At 41.9% G+C, this 17,654-nt stretch overlaps 1 protein-coding gene across 2 annotated transcripts in view; it reads right to left on the bottom strand.

Moving 5' to 3' along the window:
- Nucleotides 1-460: 460 nt before the first annotated feature.
- The window catches only part of LOC111840550 (semaphorin-3F-like), a 69,697-nt gene continuing 52,503 nt past the window's right edge, over nucleotides 461-17,654 (bottom strand). For both annotated transcript variants that reach the window (XM_023805507.2, XM_023805508.2), the window contains 12 exons: nucleotides 17,104-17,223; nucleotides 16,061-16,200; nucleotides 14,459-14,573; nucleotides 9,257-9,326; nucleotides 8,354-8,498; nucleotides 7,803-8,025; nucleotides 5,993-6,081; nucleotides 5,759-5,800; nucleotides 5,257-5,414; nucleotides 4,926-4,993; nucleotides 4,534-4,667; nucleotides 461-3,204 (listed from right to left, as the gene is read on the bottom strand). In XM_023805507.2, coding sequence (XP_023661275.2) covers nucleotides 2,746-3,204; nucleotides 4,534-4,667; nucleotides 4,926-4,993; nucleotides 5,257-5,414; nucleotides 5,759-5,800; nucleotides 5,993-6,081; nucleotides 7,803-8,025; nucleotides 8,354-8,498; nucleotides 9,257-9,326; nucleotides 14,459-14,573; nucleotides 16,061-16,200; nucleotides 17,104-17,223 — 1,763 coding nt within the window. In that variant the 3' untranslated portion in view covers nucleotides 461-2,745. The remainder of the gene's footprint in view (nucleotides 3,205-4,533; nucleotides 4,668-4,925; nucleotides 4,994-5,256; nucleotides 5,415-5,758; nucleotides 5,801-5,992; nucleotides 6,082-7,802; nucleotides 8,026-8,353; nucleotides 8,499-9,256; nucleotides 9,327-14,458; nucleotides 14,574-16,060; nucleotides 16,201-17,103; nucleotides 17,224-17,654) is intronic.

Below are 17,654 nucleotides of genomic sequence, written 5' to 3'. Positions count from 1 at the left end.
CAGTGGCGGCACAGGGTCGCAGTGGCAGCACAGGGTCACAGGGTTGGCACAGGGTCGCAGTGGCAGCACCGGATCACAGTGGAGGCACAGGGTCACAGTGGCTCAATGGAGTTAGAATTCTGCCAGTGTTCTGTTTGACTGAGGAGTTTGCATGTCCTTGCTATGCAGGTAGCTTTTGCGGGTCAATGACATGTGGTTAGATTATTTGACCATTGTGTGTATTTCCTATGATTTACAAGCATGTCATTCAGGATACAGCCTTGCTTGTGCCCTGTGCTTCCTCAAATAGGCTCCAGGTCTCCTGTGTCTCTCACTAGGATAAATTGCACCATCATGTGGCGTGAGCCCAATGTGCTTCCCAGTATTTTGGATATTATTTATGAATGAAGGAGGCAGCTCATAGTTTCTGCAATTTCATAAACTGTCTCACTTAAAATACATTTGAAGCAGGAGGAGAACATTCAGTTCTTATAAATATAGAGCTTTCATTTATTAGTTAGCAACATCAACAATGAAAAGGGGAAAAGAAAGTCATAGACATATCATTACAACACCTGTGCATTGAGTTTGAGCATTTGCACCCTCTTTCTTAAGAAACCAATACCACCTACCAAAAAAAGCTAAAGGCATGTTGTAAAAATACGAAGAAATTGTACATCTTTTCTTTGTAGCCCTCTGTTTTATCCCGTGATGTAAAACAGGGGAAATTAAAGATACCAAACACTGAAAAACAGACTTTGGCCCATTGTAGCCACAGCATAGAATATGACTTTATCACATTGTACCAGTCTTTAGGGCCAAGTATTGACATTATTCACATAAAATAACAAACATTCAATATCTGTTATTTAAGGAACATCAAAGAAAAAAAACAACTAAAAAAAACCGGCAATATAGCTTTTTGTTTCACTTGTATATACAGTACAGGTACATTTCATGCACACAATGAAAAGCCAGCTTCCCAAGATTTTGGTATGTGTCACACTCAGGTTAGACGTTCTGGATGTGTATATACATTGAGGTTCTACATGTGGAACCAAAGTGTCTATGAAAATTTGAACTGCTTCCTTTCAGAAAAGCATGATACACATCAGCAATGTTGCCAAGTCGATCGGTACCATCTCTCATTAATCCAGCTCATTTGTGCTTTTTTATACTATTCACTTCTTGTGCGACTGGACATGCAATGTTGAAAGTCAACCATGGACTTTGCGAGCCTTTACAATGGAAGGGCACAGACTGCCACTGCTTCCTGACCACATTGCACAGGCCAACATTCAGATTTCACCAGATTGAACGTGTGAGAAGAATATTGCACAGGCTTCTATAAATTACGGACTGCTTTACCTCTGTTAATTTTACTCATATTGACATGTTTAAGACGGACATGCCTGCGGAAGCTCAGGTGTGCTGCACCAAATGTTCACGGATCTAGCAGACCAGGTACTGGGGTCCTCCTATCAGCAAATGGACACTTTAAAAATATTACCCTGTACAAGTATGGGCAAAAGTGCACTGGCATTTGATGTTAAAGTACTGTCACATTTTTACTATGCTGCTTTATGCTTCTGCAGACATATATTATCCCTATGTTGAAATCCTTAGACATTCTCTACTCTCTTGCTCCTATATCCCAAAACCAGACTATCAGCTGGGAACCGCAATACCTTTGTGCTGCTTTTCCTTCTCACAAAGGAAGCTTTCCTGTTTAATTGGCTGTTTCTTAAAGTATTATTCTATGTAGATGCCACAGATGTTTGAGTCAGTTTTTAAAGACACATCAGAAATATCATGCGATTTCACAGCATTGCTAGTTTCATTGCCGTATTCAGCAGCTGATCGGATTTTAAAAAATTATGCTCTCACAGGTACAATATTGAGAAGTAATATACACACACAACAGAAACGAAACCATTGCTATTTGTCTGGAAGCAGTTGGGCTCACAAATATGAAGGTAACAACTGTGAACACTAAGGCAGATAAAAACCTGTTCAGAAAAGAAGACAAACTAGTCAAACCAAAGGTTATATTACGATACACTTTTGGTTCAGTTTGGTTAATTTAAGTTACTGTGCTTAGGCAATGCAGAGATGGCGACGTTACTGCTGTCTGAAGTGTCCACCGGTGTTTGGACTAAATGATAAAACATCAAGTTTCGCTTCAGTCCCCCAGGTCCTGCGTCCCAAAATCCCAGATTTTCTGAGCTCCTCCCTTGCGATGCAAAATATTATTGCAAATTTAACCTGGGCTTGGGCAAAGTGTCAGTTACGGAAACTCCCGGAAACATGCAAACCCGAGCTAAACCCAAATCTTATACAGTCTCAGTCTGACTCACTCCTGTTTCCTTTAATAGAAACCCATTTCAATTATTATTCAAAATTTGTCAATAGTTATTTTCAATTATGTTTCGGAAATGGACAATCTTTTAAAGTGGGCTGCAGCTCTTTTATATTTCAGGATAACAATAGTAACATTATTATTATTATTATTATTATTATTTTAGTTTTCCTGAAACAGTACCTATACAAAAAGAGCCTTTTTGTACTTTTTCTACTTTATAACAAATAAATCCACAAAGTCATACTATGTACAACCTACAATAAATACTGTTTAACAATTTTTTCGCTGTTTACGTGAACTTCTGCTTGCTTGATTCAGGTTGCTTCAGATTGGTTTCTTTTCCTTTTGAACGATGGAGTTTCCTCATGTGTACAAGTCTCTGCCACGGAGTGTTTTTGGCATTTTCATGTCTCATGTACCCACGGGTGTCCCCCGTGATTTCGGCGGTTGCGTGATTTCTTCTGCTCCTTCAGCTCCTTCAGCTCCTTCAGGTCCTTCGCTTTAATGCTTCCCATCATGGGGTCCATGAAGCCTACATTACCCAGCTGCCAGTAGTCCAAGCAGTACTGATTGATGAGGCCCATCTCCGGCTGGCTGAGGATGGTCAGGAGGTCCTTGTACTGGCCCGCACTGGGTGTCCACGGGCTGGAAGGAAGTGGAGGCACCACAGCCATCTGCCAGCCACTCTCCATCAGGATGTTGTTAACGGCCCGGTTGGACAGCACCACCAGCTGCAACCTGAGCAGCGTGTGTTTGAAGTTCTTCTCCGTGGAAGTACACTGGTAAAGCCCCGCATCAGACGGCTGCAGCGATCGCAGCAACAGGCCCTGATCAGTTCTCAGCACCCGTCCATCTGATCGCATCTGGGGAAGTGAAAAGGAGTCAAAGAAAGAGAAAATGTGCTCTTTAGGTCACTGGGCCTCATCAGTAATGGTCAAGGCAGAAGAAAATACTTTCTTGCTATATACTTTTCAAAATGGCAACAACGGAATACAAATGCATACAAACTGTTAATCATTCATATATTATTTAGTAGTTGAAAAATACTTCCAAGAACAGCATTTTAAAAAGATGCCTTCTACCTTCTGTACTGTACACTATATTTGTTTTAGTTTATTATTTGAATGGAAGATAGTTGGGCTTATCTGCAGCCCTCTTCATTTTTACATTTTCTTTTCATCTTTCTAACCTTTAGTGAGACAGCTTATGCCCAATGAGGTGGTGCTGAATACTAGACAGCATCATACTTAAAACAATCTTCGTGTTCGGTTACAGCCAGGCTGGAAAGGCTGCCCCTAGTGGGGGATTACAACACTAGCGCTCCAAAGACACCCAGCTAAGCAGGTGACGAGTTACATAAGCCAGTGGACCACAGGACACACAGGACGATTTTATTCCCCCTGAGGTTATTAGCTAAACCAGCGATCATCTGCCAAGGTTCTTCCCCAGAACTCAGCCTTCCATTGGGCTCAAGAACAACTTTCCTACATGTCAAACCTATTCCAGCTTCCAACCTTATGTCCGCATCCCCTCCCACAGCCCCCCCGCCCCAGTGATACAATATGGTATGATGACAAATCCTGGCTACAGTTTTAATAATGTTGCTGTCATGTTTCTCTCATTTTCCGTTCTTCAGTAGAACATGCCAATTTAATGACAGTACTCAGGGCCGGACCAGTCAATAGCAGACTGGCTAAATGATTAGATGTTCAATGCTCACAGCAACCGCTGCCGTAACAGGAGCTGGACAGATACCACTGGAAAGCATCTATCAGACATATATCATTGGAAAACAAAATGGAACAAAGATGTATGAGTTCATATCTGCATGAACAGAATGGGCCACGTTTCCACACGCTTTCCTACCAGAATGTGCATGCTTAATGCAGAACACCATGTCATGCAAAGCAATACAATTTGTGCTGTAGATTTTCCACTGAGGCATTTGTGTGTCCCAGCTCGTCCAACGCCCTCCTTGCTGGGTCTCTCTCACGATTGCAGAACAATGCAGACCAAAGTGAAGGATCAGCAAACTGTGTTCTCACTGCACTGTGTGAATTATAGTGTAAACTGTATATACGTCCATTTGGCAGGCTAGTGAAATGGAGCCTGACATAAAGTTACCATGTAGGGTAAACCAAAGGCCAGGCAGCGTTAACGTGATACGTGTGACAGGCTGAAGGCGTTCCCACCTCTTTCTTCCTGTCACTGCTGTCCTTCTGCAAGTGCCACTTGATGGACACATGGGGAGACCTGGCCTGGCATTCCAGGAACGCACTGCTCCCCTCGACGCCATACTGCACCGTCTCCACTGTGTTCTTATTGGCTGGAGCAGACCATAGAAACCATGATGTCACCATCACAGAGGCTCCCGACGTGCCTATATCTTATAGCAAGTTTTAGTCTCTCAGTGCTAATCCCAACAAATGACATAATGACATTAACTGCATCACATCAGCAATGTTGGTGGATAAATACTGGTAAAATGGCTCATATGTTTGTGGTTAGCTGACATTGAGAACATCAAACTATAGATGTCCAGTGGGTGTCCACTGCCTCACTGCAAGCTGCGCACTGGGCTCACCATTGGAGTTATAGCCTCTGCACTGCCGAATCGGGTTTCCGTACTTCACATCCTGTCGTCGGCTTCGCCTGAACGAGTTGGATAAACAATATGCAAATTAAGCAATTTGTCATCTCATATTCTACTGCAACGCCGCACAAGTTATTTTCTTAGTCAGTGTTATTACCCAGATTAACTTATCTGGCTCAAGAGCTGAGCTTTATTCCTGCTTCTGGGATCTGAGCCACTAAAATCTCAGTAACGGTTAGAGAGCTTGAATCACCATATCACCTGCTGTCCCCCACAGGAGCAGTGAGAGCCAGAAGACCACACAGTAAGACAAGGGCCTAACCTCTTCTGAGATGCAGAGTAGCGTGAGCAGGACTTGCCGTCCCAGGCGCAGTAGGGGTCGCGGGCCAGACAGCAGTCAGCACATGCCTCTCCATACACGTCACAGCGATGCAGGGCCAGGTGAGTCACGCCCAACTCTGAACCCACGTACAGCTGTTGCTGAAGTGGTGCAAGAAAGGAACGGACATGAAACCGAGGTCACAGAGCTGGCAGTTAGGAGGAACTGTACATCTGGTCATCAGCCAGGGTCCTGAAAGCATATTGTTCTGTTGGTTTTTCATATCTGATAAAGTCAGTGATAGTTACCACTATTGTTTTTTTTTTTACATGGATCAAACTAATTAGGCTCTTTTTATATTGCATGTGGAACAGGTTTCAATGGATCAATAATTTTATTCCAACTAACATTTTAATGTCACCTTAATTTTCCACGTGTGTGGCTCATTTTTAAATTTTGTGTGAGATTATATTGCAGAAAATAAGTCTCCTATGGAAGAACTTACTCTTTTTGAAGAAATTTTCATTGTTGTTATTGGAGTGGGAACCTAAAAAGTCGGGAAGAGAAGTAAATCTTTAGGAGCCGTATTAAAACAAGTATATACTGAAATAAATTTATTGAGTAAATATAAATAAGTGACATTCTTATTTCAAGGGGAATCTGCCAGACCGTCACATAAATTTAGTTTGAATTTTTTTTTTTGCAACTGTAGAAGGTCAGGAAGATGGCTTTGGCTCACCTTGAATACCTCCACTTCCTCAAGGACCAGCTCCTCAGTTCTCAGGTCATCTCTCGGCAGAACGATCACCTTCTGAACAGTTCCTCGATCTATAAATCACATGGGTACTGTAAGATATCTTATATCTTCCTCATGTGACCCCTGCTCTAGGCTGATTTAGGATAACCAACAAAGTATCCTAAAGAATGTCCTGGTCTCTGTCCACTTACACATACCCCGAAGTATATTGCTTGGAATAGGGATTGGCTGTCTTTCATGGCAGTTGCTGAAAGGACAAACATATTCCAAAATACATAATGGCGTGACTTTGTGGCTCATGGGAATTTTACTTACACAAAAATATTCAAAGGGCAGAAGGAAAATGATTGGTTCAGAGAGATAACCAATCAGATGGTAGAGGAGGTGGATCCAAGCAACTAGAGGAGGCAGGACTAACCTCCTCCTCTAGTTGCATGGACCCACCTCCTCTACAATTTGATTGGTTATCTCTTTGAACTAGTTGTTTTTCCTTCTGCCCTCAGAACATTTTTGAGTAAGTATAACTCCCATGAATGACTTTGTGTCAGAGCATCATATAGTAAACTTCATGTACAATTTGAATGATAAAGTATAAGGTTCTTTCAGTAACCCTCAGCTCAGTCAGAGTGAGAAGATTTTCAGTTAACCATGCATGTCAAATTTAGAGAGGGTGAAAAATATTCCTCCCTTTCAAAAATGTTCAATCTGTAGGCATGCCCTCCTGTTTTGGCTCGGTTCAATAAAACTCCTCAGGGGGACATTGAGGGGCGTTGTCTTACTCCTCACATGCTGCTTTACAGTCACGCTAATCCCCCTGAGTCGCGTTTTGCTGTCTCATTGGAAAGCCAACAGGGAGACAAGCTCTGTCAAGCTATGATTTATGTCCAAACACAGTTATTGGGTTTCTAGAGTTCCTGGGTGGTGTCTTGGATCCATCCTAGGACAGCAGGGCACAATTAACTACTGCCTGGGGCTGACACTGAAGTGTTCTACTGGTGAACTCATCATAAAGGCAATTAGTCAGACTATGATGCTATACATTTATCTGCCTGCTACAACAGATTATAGTCCATGAGATTTCAAAATCACATTTGGATATCACATTTTTGCTGGGTAATATATTCCTGTTTTATGTGTATTTAATTGTTTACAGTTTATGTTTGGTGTCTTTTTAATGTTTGACTTATATATGCACCCCTTGTATTAACATTTCAAGAGAGAAATAAATGATTCACCCAGGGGCATTTTAACACTGTAGATATACAGATTGCAGATTGCAGACGCAAACACATGCATTACAAATCCTCATATACCTTCACATGTATACTGTACAAACAAGCTTAGACCTGTAACATCTTTGCTCAAATTTATTGCAGGTCTTATGCAAATATATCCTACAGCATTGATTCTTCATAATATAGACCAGTGTTTCCCAATCTGGTCCTTGGGGACCCACTGAAAGTCTCCATTTTTGCTCTCCTAGCTCCCGATAGCAAAAATGTGGACTGTCTGCAGGTCCTTGAGGACCGGATTGGGAAGCACTGTCATAGACTATAATTCAGACCCAGTTAAGTCCATCAATATTAAATAAATTTCATTTGATCTGTCATATTCTGTTATGTTCATGTTTCTTATGACCTATGCCTCTGTGGTTTTCAAGCTAAAGGAGACAAACACCTAAAATATTTCAGAGAAGTTTACATATTGGTAAAATAAGCAACTGTGTATCTGTATTTCAGCTTTCATCTGGCCCCGTGCTGAAATAAAATGCTGAGGGAGAGATTTTACTTACCGGTTCCAAGGAAGAGAACTTCATATGTCCCATCCGCAGCTGTCACTTGGTCCACTGTGATGGTAGTGAACTCATAGTCCACATTGGTCCTCACCACCAGAGGGCGCTTGTGCACAGGGTACACAGCATTGTACATTGTCGGGTGGTTGCGCATGAAGTTGATGACTTCATCTGGATAATCCTTGGTGGACTTCATATTGGGAGTGAAGGTCCCTCCAGGACACTGTACATTACAATAACAATTAAAATAGGAAGGTTGTCATGCAGTCAAAATCATCTGTGCATGATGCAGAGAAGCCAAACGTATTTCCTTCTGTTTTGTAGAATGACTCAAATGACATGTCAAGTAAAACTTCCATCATTGTATAAATATGATGTGGCAGAACATAAGTCCAGCCATTAACATAAAATCAAACTATACAGTATCTACACATTTTCTATATGCACAAAAATAAATAACTAGTCTGTGACATTTAGTCACATTCATGGTGAAAAGTGTAACAAGTTTCTATGAGGATTGTGACAAAGAGATGCTTGTGTGATTCCCTCACCGTTCCAGGCCTTGGGTAAGGTATTTTCCCAGCATAGGCCACCCACTGGTAGTGGGGTCCTTCTTTGTGAGCAAAGGGCCCATTGAAGACCATGCGGATGTCGGCCATTGAGTATACGCACACTGCCGAACCTTTGAACACGGACCTGCAGGCGAAGTTCGGGGAGTGAGGAGCACGATCAGAAGGAAGGACGTTCAGTACTGGATCTCATGGGGGACAAGGTACTGGGAGAAAAAATGTGTTTTCCATCTTTGCTCATAAAAAGTAATTTTGAAATCAACACTGTCACGTAACTGCTGGTGATGTGAGTTTTACAACTGTAATGCCTCTCCCTGACAAAATATAACACAGCATTATGAGAGATACTTGTCATCAATACTTTCCCTCGAAATTGGGATTAACCCAACTGGGTGAGGGAGTGGGAAAATGACATGAGATCATTTATAGGATTTAATCTGTCTTGAGGAATGAGGAGTTGGTTACAGACAGAAATGCCCACCAGTAATTATAACTAGACTCAGAGAGGTATTACAAAAGAATTAGTCCATTTGTTGATGTTTTCTGAGACAGAGGTGACAGCTGCAAGATTTTCTTTGGTGGGTTTTTCAGGCTTATTATAGCCGTTGACTGATGACCTGTTATCAAAATACTCCTTACAGGATAAAACAGGTTCTCTTCTTCATTGGAAAGGCAATTTTTCCCAGTTTGCAGAGACTCTTTGTACTACAGACTATTCATAATTCACCTGGAGGCCGACCTTCTAAATCAGAAGGGAATGTGGAGGTAATATTGAAGACCAAAACAAAAGCACCAGACATAAATGAGCTCATTTGTGTGGAAAAGAATGTTCCCTACATCTATGAGCCCTGAGGAGCAGTTTGCTATAATCTACAGGTCACTTACCCTGATACTGAGAAGACCCCATAGATGGCAGGATTCTTTGTGTCCTGTGTCTGCTGTATATAAACATCACCTGGAAGACACAATAAGACACTGTTAACATTTTTTTTTATTATTGTTCTGTACTTGTTACAGAACTTACATTACCCCAGTGAATCTAAGGAGGATTCACAATTGTAGTCTTACAACACGAAACATAAAGCTAGACATTTGTTGGAACAACACAGGATCAGTGCATCTGCATCTGCAACTTTGAGGCTAGAAGCAGACATTTCCTGCAAGGTGACGAGATGTGATCTCATGGTAAAGGGTGGAGGTATCCTTTGTAAGGGGAGGAAAATTATTGAAATTAATAAAAGGGAATGGAGGCGTGGTGTTCCTCTGAAATGGAATTCAAAGTCCATAACAAAAGTTGCACCCAAACGATCGTCAGGAAAGTCGTTTGACCTTTATAGATGACTGAAACAAAACATAAAATGGAAACCTAGGCTACAAAGGCGAAACAAACAATCCTTAAATGGCACCATTAGCTGTCACAGTACAATGCTTAATTTGTAATAATGAATTGCCCTCAAAGTATCTTGAAAACAGTTTTGCAAATCAGCTGCAGAATGCTCAGTGGGTAGCACAGCTGTCTCACACATCCAGGGTTGTTGGACTGTAAAGTTTGTATGTTATTTCTGTGTTGTGTAAGAATCCTCTGTGTGCTCTGGTTTACTGTTGCGGTTAGACTGCATGGCATCTCTAAAGTACCAACTGTATATATGAGTGTGAGCAGTCTTATGGACTAGTATCTCATCCATGGTGCACCCCCGCCTTGTGTCCCATGCTGCCTGCGGAGACCTCCAGGCCCCCTCACAACCCTAAGCAGGATAATCTGTTGCAATAGGGACAGAGGAAGAGATTTTTTTTTAACGTAACATTCCAAAAGCTAAATGAAAACACATTCAACAAAACTACACCTGAGTAATAAAATGAATTATATGTGTAAGACAATGCTGTGAGATTTCCAAGTGTTTCAGATCTTAAATGTTGAGGCCGCGGTCGGCATTTGAGGTGTTGGGTCTTTCTTTCACAGCTGGGCTGGAAAAATGTTATTTGAGACATTGGGAATTTCTCCCCAGTCACCACTGAAATAAAGCGTGATGGCCAGACCGTTTCTGCTTCCTCCATGTCAGAAGAACGGGAAGGAAAAGCCCTTTTGACTGAAGTGGTTATGGATCTATTCAACTGCACAGGGGTTTGGGATCATACCTTTCAGAACAGACAAAACTCCCAAGTCTCAGAGGAAAATCTAGGCATGATGAACACTGGTGTAACAGGGATTTAATAGGAGCCACATGTTTCCTATGATTCCGCGGGGCTGAATAATTGGTGATGGAACACTCCCCTGCTGTTGAGCTATAAGGGAGAAACGTCTACATGTATATATAGACTGTTTCTACTACAGGGTGGACCTACTCCCCCTGAATGAAAACAAAGAAAAATATTTTTTAAAGAGGTGAAAAATGAACCGCTGAAAAATGACAGAACAGGACAAAAAAATGTGACTGTCACATGGGTGCATGCAGTGGTGTCACCCACATGTGACCGTCGATGCTCCCACTCATCAGAGTACTGATTGGAATTTTTTTTTTCACCTATATATTGTACAGTATTTGACCGTTTAGACTCATATTTCTTTGGTGTTGTGAAGTATTGTTTCTCTCATGTGAGTTGCAATTGGAGCATTAGTTCTGTCTTGTGATTTTGTCCATATGGCCCACTTTTGTATTTGTATTCAACCAAAAATCCCAGACCCGTGTTACCCTGTTTACACCTAATCAACTGTACCCTCGTAAATGACAGTAGAATTTGTGTTTTTGCTCATTGAAATAAACTAGATCCCTAATATATCTAGATCCCTAACCTTTGGGAATTTTTCAGCATTATACTGAGAGTCTCCCATAATTATGTTAGTACAGAAAACCCAAAACCGAATATATATAACAAAGACAATTTTACAACTTTTATTAATGCAAACCCTGCAGCTCTTTATGGCCTTATCATTTATTTGAATAATCTATATATATATATGTGCAGCTAGAAACAGCAAAACAAATATATCAATATATGGTTTATAATACCAAGCATATAAAAATATCTTTAAATAAGTGGTTTATAGCAAGGGCACAAAAATGACAGGTGAAGGGTAGAAACAAGAGCAGGAATTAACTTCTGGCAAAGGGAGGAGAGATGAGTAATATGTTGACGCCAGTCTAAGAGACCCTCTGGCTACAGACTGTAAAATGAAGGGGAAAAAAAACATAAAAGGCAACCAGGAATGCATTGCATCACTGATTCCTTTTCTACATCTTTTAGAAGATACAAGCGGGAGAAAAAAAACCTAACTTTGATCAGACTGATGAATCTCCTAAAATAAAATAATGTTCTTACAAGTTTGCATTGTTGCTAAGTTAGGGTAGTGTTACAACTGCGGAGCAGAAGAGACGTTGTGGAAACATTACAAGCTAAACATAAGGGAAACGCATGTCAGAGCATGACCATGTTCAAAGTGAACCAGGAATTTCGGTGGAAGTTTGTCTAGGGGAAAATGTTAAGACAGCAAACATGCTCACCACTTGGGAATAAAGCATTTGCTTTGTGTGTGCATGTCAAAGATTTTTGGATCCAAAATGCCCGGCACTGAGGCATGTGATGGAGTTGAAATGCTTCTAACAGAGTTTTTCTGGCCATAATCTCAGTGCAGTTTATCAGCGTGCGGACAGGCTAGACCAGGGGTGACCAATCTTATCCCCAAAGGGCCGGTGTGTATGCAGGTTTTCGCTGCAACTCCCTAATTAGGTCACTAATTAGAGGACTGATTGGCTGAAGAGTCCTCACACCTGTGTTTGAACAGCTGACCTACAGGTTATCCCAAAAACCTGCATACACACCGGCCCTTTGCGGATAAGTTTGGCCACCCCTGGGCTAGATGCTCATATATCCAATCAATACGTCACTTCCCTTTTGCCACGTCTGTAATTAACACACCTGGCAGAAACTTTCTGTGCCCTGACATTCAAACACAGAGTGATAAGAAGACAAGTTGCAAGATGATCATCCTGGAAGAGTCAAAAGCAACAACAGGCAGAAAATGTGCTCTTTCTAAAACCACGGATAGTGAATTACAGAAGTGTGCTTTGAAAACTGAAAAATCAAAACGAATCAATGATAGTATGGTCTCAAAATCTCAGTTTAATGAAAATGTGTGGTTATTGGAATGGCAGTAATAATAAAGAAAAAAAAAACAGAAATTGGCTTAAGGGACTACTTGCATATTATTAAGAACTTTGAGAGAACCCAGACGTGCCATTCCTCCATTTGCCTCTGCAAAAGCAATAAAAACATAAGAGCATTCAGATTTTTGCTTCCTGTGAAGAATTTATTTCAGCTGGCACCTAGCCCAGTCTTCCTCTTGCGCTCTGTGACTCTCAACACTTTCTGGGCAAATTCAGGCTGGGGCAGGTTTTGACTCCCATTCCAACCACAGCTGCCCCAACAGATTCTGCCTGATCTGCATCCCTGTCTGCTCCAGCACCACCCTGGACTCCAGCGACTCATTTTTCTGTTCTCTTAGTGGTCTTTTTTAGCAATGGTTCCCTGACAATTTGCTGATGTTTATTCAGCTGCATAGCTTATGCATTGTAGAGCTCATCTACAATAACATCCATCCATCCATCCATCCATGAACCATTAATTGTCGGGGGGGGGGGGGGGGGCTGGTTACAGTTGATACTAGGTAGCATAAAGCTCAAGGCTCGGGATGGACTCAGGACAGGGTGATATTCCATCACAGAGAAAAGACACAGAATCACACACTATCAGTAGTCCTATAATGTCAATTAGCATAAGTCCCTGTCTTTGTAATGCAGGTGGCAGAACCTGGAGGGGAGACCGTGCACTTCACAGATGTTTACAAAATTGAATTTTCCCTTCTGGGGACCAAAAAAATGGTCCCTACAATGTCAGAATAACAGGCTTTTATCACACACGCCACGTGTGGTTTGCATGTGGACCACACATACAAACAGAGACGGGACCTGAATGCCCTACCATATGAAGACACACCATGACACAACATGAGCCACCTTGTCAGCCATCTACAATAACTTCAGATTTCTTTAAATACAGTTTACAGAACTTTGCTCTAATGCCACTGAATGATATCTTTTTTGACACATTTCTTAATACGGATGGCCCTATTTCATTAACACACACAAAAGGCTTGATGCATAGTACTGGCTGTTGGTTATCCTGACAAGGAAATAACACAGAAAGCTGAGCATGTTTGCACTTGGATTTGCTGAATGGTGGTAGTGCAGTGGGGGCCTCAGTTTCGAGGGCAGAGGGAAGAGGGAAATGTGACTCTTTTGTTGACTGGAGTCCAGCCCCATCTCCTTATTCTTATGCCGTTTTCTACTCGGCAACTTGCCCAGGAAATCCAAGAACTCGCAGACCAGCTGCTGCAATTTAAGGCCTTCCACGGCGGCAGTTTGTTTGCGTGCATCTCCTGGGAGAGTGTGTGCATGTGTTTGTGTTTCTAGGGTGGGGTAGTACGGTCAAAGTTGTTTGAAAGCAGAGAGCAGAGGAGTAGGAGGTGGAAACTGGACTTGCTACAAATGCTACGACTTTTCCTTTACACACACTGGCACGGCTTGGCTTGACCTCTGCCTGAAAAGAGCTGATGGCGGATGGCGTGATCTCTGTTTGTTTTTTGCCAGAGTGGATGGAGAAACAAGGCAAGCAGGCATTACATAATGGATGCTCTTTCCAGTGGGGTGTAGCTAAGGAAATGAGGGGATGCTGGACTCTGGAAAAGGAAGCTTTGGCTTTCCACAGGAAATCTCCCTTATCAGACTAAGGCATCGCTGGATTTTAGATTATGTTAACCTCCATATGTTTGAAATTCAACCATACGACATTCTTCTGACAATTGTGTACTGTGTATCAAAGAACAGCACGCTATGGAACATCAAATATTGCCACAGATTTTGTCAGAATTTCTTTAAAGAATTATATCGTTCACAAAGACTGAGTGATTCCTTCATTTACTTCCAAAGTCCACTTAGGAGTAGCGATATTTGACCTGTACAGGGCAGTTTTCCTGGGTGAATGACTGACTCACTACACCAGTGTTGTTGAAACAAAGCTAAAGTTACTCACGGAGTTCGTCGAAGTGGGTTTCGATTCCGTCCACCCCTGGCACAGAACAAACGAGTCGTGCTTTCAGGAAGGTGCTCCACTTGTTCACCAGGCAGCAGTGGCCACCGTCATCATTCTGTAGGCAGAAAACAAGCAGGTGGCACTTCACACACGATCAAAGAACAACCGTGTGTTTGAAACTAGATTTGGTGCTGCTGGAAATGACAGCATGGTATTCTCCTGTCATTCACTTGAATGCTGTGAATCCTTGTTGCAATATATATGTCCGAATGTATACTTGTTAATTTATTACACATTCCACTTATATGACAATTTGCAGAATCGTTCCTTTGTGTGTTAATGTCCATGTTTGAAAATGCCGTTTATATTATTTATACGTATGACTTTGTCTTTTGCAATATGACCAAAATTTTCCCGGTAGTAAGTGTGTATATGGTCAGAACAAATAACACAGTTTAACATTAGAACATATGCCAAGTAAGAGTAGCACAGGAAAAACTACCAGGAACTACTTCTGTTCTCCAAAAAGTTCCTGATATCTTGTTGGATAGCTAGACAAACACCATTTCAGTTCCCAAACTTCTCCTCAGGGGCACCACAAGCCATGAATTTGTTATATTTCATCACCAGCTCACTTAAGTTAAATTAAATTAATTAACCCAATGAGTTTATTAGCCATACGAGGTGTGCTAGTAGTCAAGTCCAAAAACATATGGTTAGGTTCACACACAACAGTTTTACACCAACATAAAGATCATTTTAACATAATGATCTTTTACTGCACAGCACTGCATATGCCATTGGCTGGAAAACACTTTCATCGCTAATAAATGCAGGTGAATTTATCACTATGAATTAGCACAATTTATCAATATATTACATCGTCTAGATTTTTGTTTGGTGAGGTTGCTCGTTTTAGGCCGGCGTTTCCCGAAACATTCAATCAGCACCAAGGTAAAGTTTACACAATGGGTCGAAAGCAAAGCAGTGAGGCGAACTGGCTGCATGATAGCCCAAACACTGAGCTTTGTGTGTATTTAAACTCAGGCCCCTCTGCATCTCACAAGGGCAACCCTGTGTTCTCCATTTATGGGGCAGTACAAAACATTCTCCCTTTGGTTTGTTTTCCCAAGGTCACTCATTTGTCACTAGGGAGGGGACAGGGTAAGCTTTTGTTTTCATTAAGGGACCGCAGTGATTCACCACATGCATAAAGAAGTCAAAGGGAGCTGTTCTATAGCACTGGCAGGCTGTTACACCATGACTTCCACTCCAGTGCCCTGCGAGTCCAGAACCATCAGTTTGAGAAGGGGGGCTGAACCAACAAGGTCGAGGTGGGAGGGTCCAAAATGAGCCTTCTCTCAATAGTGACTTTCATTAAAGGAGAGGGTGAAGAATGTAATTGTAATTGAAATACAAACAATAGCTCCAATGCCATCGCCTGAAGGAGAGTATGTTCTGTGGATGTGTAAATCAGTAAGCATTAATTTTCGCATAATTAGACACGCTTTAACGATGACACCAAGGACTACGCAAAAGCCACTTTGAGCTAATCCTAAGCAGTTACTGTGCTGGAAACCATCGACTGTCTCCCGGACTCACCAAGCAGATCCTTCCAATACGGGACTGGCTTACTGGGCTCTGTCCCATCTCAGAGGCCTTCTCGCGAAAGAAGAAGTAAAGCTTGTCATCGTTCTTCTCAGTGCTGTCAGGGATGAGATGCGCATGGACGAATGAGGGCTCTAGGGGGGGGAGGCAGAAGGAGTGGGAGGGGCCACATGATTGGGCAGAAATTGGAACACAATTCAAGCAGAAATGAACTTTCAGCACAGATCCTATAATGGATCAATGACACTGGTCAGAAAATGTCTTATCTTACACAATAATGCATCATGAAAAAAGGACCATTCCTATCTAGCTTCATTATTTCCACAAAACTATAAGGATTAATTCTGTTATGTATGTCGTTTTCTGGTAGACTCAGACACAGACAGCCAAACAGATTAAGTGAAAGAGGTGCCCCAGCTGCTCCGAGGATCTTAAATACAGAACGAGACGCATATGCATGTAGGATGTCATGTCCTTGAGGGGTTGGTAAGAGGGTGGAATGGCAGACCAGATGGGAAGGAGAGCTGCTCAAACGAAAGGAGTGAGGGGTATAAATGAGCTGGGGCCAGGGTCCTAACAAAGTGACAGTTTTATATTACAACCCCACCCATCTGCAAGGCTACCCAGTTCTATTTCATTAGCTAAGAGGGTCATCTGCTGTGTGGTCACAGTCTATCCCAGCTATAGCTCCGTTTTGTGCTGTCTTGTGGAAATCAAAGTATGGAAGAGATGCATAACTTGGATAACATACTGTAGTAACATTGTTAATTTTACATATTTACGCAGTTAGATAACCACTAAAGACATCGAAATGAATTATCTTGTTTGAGGGTACAATAGTGATTGTATGAATTATAGCTAACCCTACAATGCTTCTTTGTCACAAGATCAGTGCTTCACCTGTTCCCCATTATGAGAAAGCTTGTAAATATTTTTAGTTATAAGACTACTGATAGATAAAGGACATTGTATGGAAAAAAAATGAAATAAAATATATATAAAAATAAAATTTCATGAGCAAATAGAACAAATGTTACCATTTAACCATCTGGAGTTGTACTGGTCGGTCCTCATGGCTGTCTGCTTGCCCAGAGTTCGAAAAATAGCAGAGTCTGTTCCCATAAAGTCAATGTAGACTCCAGCATAGAGCTCCCCATCTGCAAGTGAAGTTCGTGAATGTCGATGATCAGAGGCCGTGAACCATGTTCCTGACACAGAATCCACATGGGGAAGCCAGCATTTCTGCCCCTTTCATATTCAATTGTGCTCACAGTCTTGGCACCCAAGATTCAGCTGCATAGTTGCAAGGTGTCATCATGAGTGTGTCTGTCTCACGCACATGAATCATGAGTCAAGTGGAGGCAGCTGTTTGCTAACCTTCTGTGTCACACTCATCGGTGCCCAGCTAGCAGCCAGACAAGGGCGCGTTGGGGCCGCTGGCAGGAGATAAGCAGAACGCCAACCCGAATTCACCCCTTTAATCAGGAATGCCCTGGATCATGCATGGACATTACACTAATCCTACTGAGAGCAGCTAATGAATGAATTACTGTTTTTACTAGAGCCTAACGATGGACCTCATCAGACT

This window comes from Paramormyrops kingsleyae, chromosome 6 (assembly GCF_048594095.1).
Source record: "Paramormyrops kingsleyae isolate MSU_618 chromosome 6, PKINGS_0.4, whole genome shotgun sequence".
Lineage (NCBI taxonomy): Eukaryota > Metazoa > Chordata > Actinopteri > Osteoglossiformes > Mormyridae > Paramormyrops > Paramormyrops kingsleyae.
The sequence above is the reverse complement of the archived record's forward strand: the minus strand, read 5'-3'. Positions and strand labels throughout refer to the sequence as shown.